Source organism: Emys orbicularis, chromosome 4, assembly GCF_028017835.1.
Source record: "Emys orbicularis isolate rEmyOrb1 chromosome 4, rEmyOrb1.hap1, whole genome shotgun sequence".
Taxonomy (NCBI): Eukaryota; Metazoa; Chordata; order Testudines; family Emydidae; genus Emys; species Emys orbicularis.
This window is the reverse complement of record NC_088686.1, coordinates 151,492,627-151,503,335: the sequence shown is the minus strand read 5'-3', so window position 1 is coordinate 151,503,335 and position 10,709 is coordinate 151,492,627. Positions and strand designations below refer to the sequence as shown.

The following is a 10,709-nucleotide window of genomic DNA, read 5'->3' as shown; positions in this document are numbered from 1 at the left end:
AAAAAAATCCCTTCATTTCTCTTCTGTTCCTGATTTAAAAACAATTGGGCAGAGGGGTGAATGGAGAGCAGCTGGCAGAGATCAGCACGAGAAAGGCAGCTGGGGCATAGTTAGGACACTGTGGAGTGAAGTGGCAGAGGACCAGAGACCTCACCACAGATAAGCAGGTGGGCAGCGGGAGCCCAAGAAGGTCCTGGCTGCCTGGCCCATCCCTCTGGACTGAGCACAATTACTCACACTGCAGCTGTGTGCAGGGAAGCTGCAGAACACCAGTCAATAGGCAGAGGCAGGGCTGGGGAGCAAGGACAAAGCAGGGAGGGGAGAACTAGCGCCGACCTCGGACTCAGAGGGAGGTAACCCTTTGATGTCAGGCTTTTGCCGGGGTTCACGCCAGCTGGGGTTCAAGGGTTAATACCCAGAGCAAAGGTCTTACATTCCCTGAATGACACAGACTGATATAACCTACAGGCAGGGGCTGCTTCCCCCAGTGCCAAGATGCAGCCACCTCTGGGGAAGAGCGTGGCAAACGCATGGTGTTTAGCACAGGAATCAGGAAGGGATCCCATGGTGATCTGAAGCTGCAGGCATGGGGTTTAAGACCCACTGACTCAATCCCACTGGAGTTTGGCCAGGACTGCAGGGGGTTAGCTTCCCTCCCCTGGCACAGCACTGGGGACCACTCGTGACGAGCGGTCAGGTTTATTTTCGGTTTCACCACAAAGAATCCGGTCCGGTGCCCAAGTTGAAGAGGACACAAACGAGTCTGGGACCGATCCCCAAGTGCCTTGAAGCTTCAGGAGCGAAGCTGGGATCTCCCCCTTGTGGTCACAGTCTCTCCCTGCACTCCTGGCAAATGGCACAGCCCAGCTCTCAGGACTGAGCCAACGCCTTCCGTGCAGGGGCAAGGCGCCCAGAGCGACAGCGATTGGACAGAACAGCTGCCCCCACCCCCCCGGGCTGAGAGCGGAGACCTGGCTGGCACACAAGACTAGGGTGACCAGACAGCAAGTGTGAAAAATCAGGACAAGGGGTGGGGGGTAATAGGAGCCTAGATAAGAAAAAGACCCAAAATCGGGACTAGGGGACATCTGGTCACCCTAGCCAAGGCCCGTCCTTGGATGCACAGCAGGAGATGGCATCATTGGGCTCTTGCATGGAGATTAAAGCGACTCCATTTCCCTCCTCAAATGAAACCGATACAGTCCTGAGCACGTGGGCTGGGATATACAAAGGCAGCAAATTGGCGACCGGCGCTGAGCTCCGTGATGCTCAGGCAGAGACGTGTTTGGAGGGATTGCATGGATAAGGAAGACCCATCAGTGTCCTGGCCATTGTGCCAGGGAGCTCCTGGCATTGGCCATCAGTAACACCCAGCACAGCGCTGTGTGTGATTACCAGCCCCTGCAGGGGACTGGTGCAGCCGTGAGATCTCCAGCCAGCGAGGAAGAGGGAAGAGTCAGCGCTGGTAGGCGAGTTTTCACTGGCAAAGCCTTTTCATCCAGAGCTTTGCAGACCTATGACCCAATGGGGGATTGGCCTGGGGCACCAGGGTTAGAGTGTCAGAGGCTGTAATGAGCCAGGCTCTATTTTACATCTCCCTGCAGCTGTGTTGCTCTCCAGGCTGGCTGAGTAAGGAGAAGAAGAGTGCCACCTACTGAAATGACACCGCTTCCTACTGCACAGTGATTTTCTCTGGAGACTTCTTATCCGTGCGCTGAGCTGGCTTGGGTGCTGCTGACTGTAGTGGTCACAGCACAAGGGGATACCACTGGAGGCTTTTTGGACTCTGCAACGTCTGACAACCCACTGAACTCCACTCCTGACCGCTCCCCGCCCCCAATACACATACTAAATGGTAGAGGTTTCTTACTGGCTTAATAAAAATTCAATGAACACATCAACGTGAGAGATTTTAAAAAACATTTATTTAAAGATCGACAGGTTGCATAGCTATTTGATACATAAGCACTTAACAGTAAAGATCTCCAGACTGATTCTTGCCTGCATATTTATACCTGCCTCTGGAAATTTCCATTACATGCGTCCGATGAAGTGGGTATTCACCCACGAAAGCTTATGCTCCAATACAACTGTTAGTCTTAAAGGTGCCACAGGACTCTCTGTTGCTTTTTACAGATCCAGACTAACACGGCTACCCCTCTGATACATGGCACGTGAGCATCAATACACAGATATGAACACATTTTATCCCATTAAGAATTTTTAAGAGACATTTTCAGATTCAACAGCCTTTATTTCCTTTATCTAGTGACTAACTTCATTTTAGAAAGTAAAAAAACCAAATCACTCATCTAATTTACTTATGACCTTGATGTACTCTTTGTGTAAGTCTCAGCTTGCTCAATGAAACTGACGAGTCAGTTTCACTTTGCAGTTCATATGAGGTAACATAAGGCTGCAACCTCTGGGTTGCCAGCAGTGTAGGGCACTGTTTATTTTTAAATGATTCACAGGAGCAAGAACAAAAAGAGCAGGAAACTCCCCCCTCCCCCACTATCCCCCAGGCATTGAGATAAAAAAGGAATCTGTCAGGTTAAACTGAAGAAGGATGTGTCATTCTGTGGCCCAGTTTAAAGACAGGTTTCAGAGTAGCAGCCGTGTTAGTCTGTATCCGTAAAAAGAACAGGAGTACTTGTGGCACCTTAGAGACTAACAAATTTATTTGAGCATAAGAATAAGTCTTTAGTTTAAAGACAATATTTCAGCTATAAGTGTGCATGTCGTTCCCTGTATGTAGAGTTTGCTGCACCAATTCAAATTTCATGCAACTACAAAGCAAAAAAATCTCTTCCTCAGCCACACACACAAAACACTGATTGTTTAGATATAAATTTAAATCCAACTATAACCCATCACTTGGAGTTTTGGAAGAAAGAACAAACAGCAAAGAGGAACAGATTTCCTATAAAAACTCAGAGCATTGGTCCATCTAGTTCAGAATCTCAGTCCAACTGTGGCCAACGCTAGATGCTTAAGCAGAAGGCAAAAAGCCCCCATAATGCATGTTGCCAACTGCGTAGTGTCAAACAAGAGGGAAATTCCTTCTCAGACCCCACCATGGATGATCATTTCATGTCCTGACGCACAAGGACTGGCACACCTGGATTTTATATATTGCCAGTGAGCTTGTAATGCTAGGGATAAATTACTAGTTATGCTGATGATAGGGTGACCAGATGTCCCGATTTTATAGGGACAGTCCCGATTTTTGGGTCTTTTTCTTATATAGGCTCCTATTACCCCCCACCCCCTGTCCTGATTTTTCACATTTGCTGTCTGGTCACCCTAGCTGATGATAATGTAGTGTTAGTATGGAAGTGATGCTGCTAATGCCTGTGTGACGCCTTTGAGCGTACTGAGGGTGAACTAGGTGATTCCAGAATCCTGAGCAGACTCAGAGTCAGTTAAGTGCTAGTGCAGCTAATAGGAAGTCACTGCACTTTTTCTCTCCTGACAAGCCTGATTCCTGAGTGCTTATTCCCAGTAGAGATGGAAAGCGAAAAGTCATTAGCCAAATGATAGACTACAAGAGAAAGCAACGTGCAAATATACTCTTATTCCTGAGATCCATCACCTGTGAGTACCACAGGCAGAAGGAGAAAGAGTTAAAATGCCAGAGCTATAAAGCCTATAGTGACAAGCATCTTTCATCCCTTCCAAACTGCTAAAACACCGTTACCGCTAGGGAGAAACATAATTTAACAGGGACAATGCACAGCACAATGTACAGGAAGAGACACAAAGAACTTTGACTGAAATTACAAGTTTTTTCCTTCCTATTTGCTAAAATCTAATTATCAAGGACAGATTTTAGTTAGAATAGCATGGCTAATATCCTTGTTTTTGCTCCAAAAAAAGTGCTGTAAAAGTGCAGACTGCTTAAAGCTTTGGGTTTTGTTTTACACCTATTAACTTCAATGACTGATTAACATTTTCGATAAAGGAAGCCTTTGCATAAAGGAAGATTCAACACCCTCACCCTTTTAGTCAAGGAGCAAGAGCTCACAATGAATCTCCATGAGACATAGCAGAGATCAAGACGCACAAAGTAAGAACTGTCAAATTTTTTTGCCTCTTGGAGGTATTAGACAGCACAAGCACAGTTTTAAAAGTGGTTTGCAGTTCACCTTTCAATCTTGGCGAGTCAAATTAACCACGTCAGGGTAAACTTCTGATGCTGCTGTCCTGGGGTCTTTTCATTCTAAGCAACTAAAGCAACTGTTTTATTAGTTGCTCCCTCTCAACCCACAAAGTTTATACTCTCCATAAAACTTGTTTGCCAGATGGAAGTTCTGTAAAGACTCAGCTGGTTTTGAGGCCATGAGAAAGTTGCATCAGTTAAAATAAAGATGGGAAATGAAAGTGATTTAGTTTAACAAGTGCAGAGATCTATGTGAACTAATCCGTTTATTTCACACCTTTAAACTGGTGCAACTTTTTCGTGTAGACAAAACCTCATCATGAAATCAAAAACCCTGCAGTACGGTTCAATCCCTCCCTGATAGACTATGGATTGGGTTAAGGCTTTAGATATTTTATTTTATAACACTTATTTTCATGACTTAGTTTAAAAAATAAGACACGGACAAAATTTAAGAAATCGTACATTTTTGGATTAGACTCCTGGTTTAAAATTTCCCTAATTTGAAACTCTGACCCTGTTGCTTCATTACAAGAAACAAAGGCCTCAGAGTAAGGTTCTTCCTGTGGGAGACAGAACATTGTATTTTAAAAGATTGCTTAAATTACAGAATCCATTTTAACAGCCCACTAATTAGTTGCACCTCTTGGCAGTGAAGATGCATGTTACACAGCCCAAATGATGGAACGGGACCCATGAAGGTATGGGTCTCTTCTTACCACCACCACCTCCCAAGGTGTAAGTGAGCATTCACGTGGAATAAGTGAAGCCAAGTCAGCTGAATGGGGATTTTATGGGTGGGTAAGTCCACAGGTCAATTTTGATGGGAACTGCCAAGCAAAAATAAGTTGAATGACAAAGGTTATGGAACGCAGAGATAAAATTGTTCCAACAAACCGGCCACTGGGAGATGGCCTTGGAAAAGCATCGCAAGGATTCAGGCAATGGGTCTCGGAGATGGAATTAAATCCGCCACTAAGTCATCATTTTCCAAGTCGCTGTCACTTTCCATTATCACATCATTGGTCTCAGCGCTGAGGGCTCCCTCAGGGTTATTATGGGGAACCTCTGCAGTGTCCTCAGAGCCACCAGAGGGAGCCTCAGTATCTCTCAGATGGCCTTCGAGCACAGACTTATACCACTCTGGATTCTTCTTTTTGATATCAGACAAAATGGCTTTTATCAACTGGCCCCACTCAACAATGCTGTGCTCCTGTTTACAGTAACTGTACAAATAGCCAGCGGTGTGCATGGCGATCAGGCGTCCAGACGCATCAAACACAGGCGAGCCTGAGGAGCCACAGAAGAAACTGGTGTCATAGGTGACTACGGTAGGATTGGTAGTCACTTCCTGGAAGCTCCTTGGAGTGAACATGTGGATGCACTGGCTGGTTCTGCTCTCAGGGATGGTACCACAATTGGTACTGCTGTGGCCTTCCACCTGCCCTTTCTGGAGGCGTTCAATGCATCGCCACCCCCGCTCAAGTGGGGTTACTATAGAACAGCCATCTGTGGACTTCTCCTTTCCATCTGGGTGGCCAATAATATAAATCAGGCCGCTATATGGTGGTGAAGATATATATTTTGCCAACCCATTTGGGAATTTAGAGCTCCTTTTCTTCAATTTCAAGATGGCGTAATCAAGAGCCTGGTCTGAGACTTCCAAGCAAGGCTCTATGTAGAACCAATCATCTTCCTTAGGGTGTTCGTTTTCATAAGAGAAGGAAACCTTGACAGACTGACTAATTTCTGCCCAGTGCTGCTCCTCAACTCCTGGTCCTGCTACATCACTCACCACGTGACGACAGGTGAGGATGTACCCATCACATAACACAAAGCAAGTGGCACAGCCCCTGTTTCCGTTGTAGTTCCATTCTACATACCCTACTGAGTTGCTGAGTCCAGCAAGGAGTTTATGCACCCGAACCGGAGTGGAGTTCTTCGCCTCCTTACTAAAATTTTTTCTATGCAATTCCAGCAGAGCTTTGACATGTTTGCCTGACTCACTAACTTCCTCCTTAAAGAACGCTTTGATCAATTCACTTTGGTTCTCTAATTCAGGATACTGGGCCAGAACAGCTAGTTTAAACTGATAGAATGCTTCCCCCCGTCGCTCCTGAGTGGCCCCACCACGCTGCTCATTCCTTGCCTTAACGGCAGGCTCAGATACAACCTGCACCTCAAATGACTGATTGTCTAAGTCATCGACAGAATAGTGACTATAGTGTAATGTTTCGTTGTCCTCCACTAGATACCACTCCTTTTCCTCCAAGAGGGGCAGAAACCGTCCATCCTTGCACAGAGCATTCTTGATGGTCTCCCCTTTTGGGGCAAAGACGCATATCTTGCAGCGCTCTTTTATAAACTCCTGGCGCATTATTTTTTGAATTTGTGCCCCATCAGGCCCTTTCTTTCCAATGGGTGCAATATAAAATACAACGCATTCAGTCCCTGTGTCGTCGAGTTGGCGGTATCCTTGCTCACCACCTCCCTGGTCTCCCTTCACTTTATAAAACTTCATTTCAAAGTGGGACTTCTGAGGCAGGCACTTGAGGGGCATTCCCAAGTTCACAAACCCCTTAATCTCCCTCTTCCCCTGCAGATGCATCTCCTTGCCCTGCTGCTTCTTGATGTGAGTCCAGATATCTTTCAGAGCCATCAGGGCCCTGTAAATACTGTCATTGGCTTTGCCTTTCACCACATACTCCCCTCCATTTTTACCTAAGTTAACAGTGAATTTTCTATCCTCACTGGCATTCGATTCAGGGTCTTGGGTTCCAGGTTTCTCAGTAGAAATCGGCGTTTTACCAATGACTTTCAGAGCACTGGCACCAGTGTTGGATCTCATCCTTTTTGGCGTGGGGGGGTTTGAATCCTGCACATTCTCTTGCTGAACAACAACAACAACAACAAAAAACAGTGTGAATAAACAACAGCTGCAGTTTCCCTTTTGTAGCCCTACGTCAGTGCTCTTCACTGTTTTTGAAGTAGGGGCCACTTGGGCAAAAAACCTTCAATGTGAGAGCCACATGGGGTGGGGCTGAGGGGTTCAGAGTGTGAGAGGTGGCCCAGGGTAGGGAAGAGGGTGGGGTGCGGGGGTGAGTGCTGCTGGCTGGGGATGAGGGGTTCAGGGTGCAGGACAGGGCTCAGGACTGGGGCAGAGGGTTGGGATACGGGGAGGGGGGTGCGGGCTCTGGCTGGGGGTGCAGGCTCTGGGGTGTGGCCAGGGATGAGGAGTTTGGGGTGCAGGCAGGCTGTCCTGGGGCTGGGGCCAGAGGACTCCCCCCAGCCCTCTCCCTGCCAGCTGCAGCTAACTCCAGGAAAGGGGTCTCTCTCCCCCCTGCCGGCAGGCAGCACGGCGCTCTGGGGGAAGGGGTCCTCTCTCCCCCCTGCCAGCAGGTGGCACGGGAGCTCCAGGGAAAGGGGCCCTCTCTCCCCTCTGCTGGCAGGCAGCACGGGAGCTCCGGCCGGGGCTGGGGGAGAGGTCCACAGCAGCCCTGCAAGCCTCAACTTGCTCCCCTCCCCAGTTCCCGCCCAGCCCCTACTTCTCTCCTCTCCTCTCCAGGTCCCTGCTGCGTGGCTATTTATAGCCTGCTGCGCACCCGCACAGCTTGAGAGAGAATTTAGGAGCCACACTTAGGGTCGATGGGAGCCACCAATGGCTCGAGAATTGGGAGCATAAGCTTTCGTGGGTAAGAACCTCACTTCTTCAGATGCAAGTAATGGAAATCTCCAGAGGCAGGTATAAATCAGTATGGAGATAACGAGGTTAGTTCAATCAGGGAGGGTGAGGTGCTCTGCTAGCAGTTGAGGTGTGAACACCAAGGGAGGAGAAACTGCTTCTGTAGCTGGAAGGGAAGAGGGTGGGGTGCGGGGGTATACCTTTTTGTGGGTATACCTGGTAAGGGGCTCCATCCCAAAACTGTTGATCAAATAGCACTCTGCCCAGCCACATGGAGCTACAGGTTCCTCACCCCACCGCCACCTAAGAGCAGCTGGGAGAAGGAACCATGAGAGCCTCATGTGTCCCTGTGACAGTACTTTTAAAAATAACAGGGACTTGGATAATGGCAGCATTTGAACCTAGTAAGAGAAACTGGGGATAAATGGGGAACTGTTAAGTTTTTCCATCTTTTGACAGACAGCACTGGGGGAGTGCGTGTGTGTATATCTACATTTATATCCCTTTTCAAGCCTTGCCCACACTACAGCTAAGCTGTGTTTTGAGCAGTGGTCCCCAAACTGTGGGATGCACCCTCCCTAGGGGGCGCAGAGGAACGTTTGGGGAGGCACAGCGGGGCCGGGCCTGGCCCAGACCCCACGGGGGGGGGGGGGGGGGGTAAGGGAGAGAGTGCCACCCAGCCCAGCTCTGCCTCTGGCCCCCACCCAGCCCTCATTCCCCGCCCATCCCCAGTTCTGCCTTCAGCCCAAGCTCCTCTGCTGAGCCAACTGTGCAGTAAAAAGAGGGGGGGGGGGCAGACAGATTCCATTACTGGTAAGGGGGGTGGGGACACAACCAGAAGAGTTTGGGCACTACTGGTTTTGAGTCTAAGCCAGCCCGGGCTCAAGGAATCCTCAAACATGGCTGTAGACATAGATTCTTGTGTGAGAAGTACTGTGAGATATATGGAGTGGGGGAGCCACAGAACATGCTGAGGCAGGGAAAGGGACAAAAAGAATAAGCAGAAATAGAGTAACATCCAAGGTTGCTGAAAAGCTAGCACTGAGCACGGAAAGTCTCGAGCATTCAACTGCTCATTCCCTGTGCTGCTGGGACCGCCTCACTGCAGTGGAAAATAAATCTGGCATCCAAGATTCAAAGTACAGTTTGAGAACCACCTCAGTTCTTAAAGAACTCAGTTTTAATTATGACCTGCAGAGGAAGTTTAGAAAAATGGACTTTTGTTTTGCTTCCTTGGGATTCACAAAGGCAGCCTGATTAGAAAAATCAAAAATGTAAAGTTCGGTCTTTCCTGGAAGAAATATTGGGACTCTTACTGCATGTGTATTTCTATTGCTCCTATCTTAGGTGAAAAAACAAGGCTTCCTTTATCCAAAAAGTCAGTTATTTAAGTTAAGAATTGACAACAATAAAGGAAGGAATTTTTAGAACCCCTTTGTATTAATTACTTTTCTTTCATTCTCCTGGCTCTTGTGATGTTCTACTTTCTCTAGTTTTCCAGTCACCACAAAGTTTTCCAACATTAACTGGATCTGAATTTATAACATAAAATAAAACAGAAAAAAATCTTGGGAAAAACCCTTCAGGCTTTCTTTATCATTTATAAAGGCACAAACTTATTTCTTCTTTTGCAACTTACTTAACAGTGCTTATGTACAGTTGAGAAGGAAGCTGGAATAGCACAGGTGCAGGTGGTTAGGACTACGACAAGTGTCTTATGGGTGGAGGGGGAGAGTTACACCTCCTACTGAAGGATCCAGTATACACCAGTGTTGGAAAGAGGATACTGGGCTAGATAGACCACTAGTGTGATCCAGTGTAGCATTTCCTGCATTCTGTGTGTGCATATTTGAGGAAGGGCGGCTGGTATACCAATCCCTCTTTTTGTTGTACGGTTACTGGAGGTTGGGATGGGGTAGTGCTGCTTAGAATAAGTCAAATATTAATATACCGTAAAATATTTCCGGATATTTCCATCGCTGCCTGATTTTCCCTTCTGGGAGGGCTTCTTCCCAACAGCTTGCTTCTTGGGTCCCATATTGACTCAAAGCATATGCAACTGAGAACATGTAAAAGACAGTTTTCAGTGTCTGGAGACAGCCAAGTGAGAAGGCACACTATAAAGGAGAGCACAGGGTACGTTAACAACAAGTCTTTCTGTTGTGTTGCCACCTCACACTATTACCACAACTCTTTTGATATTTGGTGTTGAAAGCATGAAAATGTGAACCCCAAAGGCTTATACCCCGCAGAAGACAAATAAAAAAAATTGGGAGGGGTTTTTAATGATTTTTAAGACTAGACTGTTCTCAGTGGTGCCTGATGACAAAGCAAGGAGTAATGGTCTCAAGTTGCAGTGGGGGAGGTTTGGGTTGGATATTGGGAAAAACTTTTTCACTAGGAGGGTGGTGAAGCACTGGAATGGGTTACCTAGGGAGGTGGTGGAATCTCCTTCCTTAAAGGTTTTTTAAGGTCAGGCTTGACAAAGCCCTGGCTGGGATGATTTAGTTGGGAATTGGTCCTGCTTTGAGCAGGGGGTTGGACTAGATGACCTCCTGAGGTCCCTTCCAACCCTGATAGTCTATGATTCTAAGCCAATCTAATGATTTGGGGGCCTGACTCACGCTGTCTGAATGTTTGCGGTTGGCAATATTGCTACTAAATCAGTTTGTATTTAAAGTTGACCTGAAAGGACAGATGATAGGTAAAGAAGGGGCAGGGGTGCTGAGGAGGCTCGCAAAGTTTATTTAAAGAAAAAAATATATAAATTAAAAAGACTCAAAGAGCTGTGTGTAAGCTCAGAAGCTTGTCTGTTTCACCAACAGCAGTTGGCTCCATTAAATATATTACAGTAACTCCTCACTT

At 47.1% G+C, this 10,709-nt stretch overlaps 1 protein-coding gene across 1 annotated transcript; it reads right to left on the bottom strand.

Annotated features, from left to right (window-relative positions):
- Positions 1-5,099: 5,099 nt before the first annotated feature.
- Positions 5,100-6,821, bottom strand: FAM111A (FAM111 trypsin like peptidase A). Its single transcript, XM_065404466.1, has one exon. It carries the CDS (start codon positions 6,819-6,821, stop codon positions 5,100-5,102), a length of 1,722 nt encoding a protein of 573 aa, XP_065260538.1.
- Positions 6,822-10,709: the final 3,888 nt, after the last annotated feature.

Coding starts and splice junctions, on each gene's coding strand:
- FAM111A (XM_065404466.1), bottom strand. CDS start 6,821: ATGGCTCTGAAAGATATCTGGACTCACATCAAGAAGCAGCAGGGCAAG.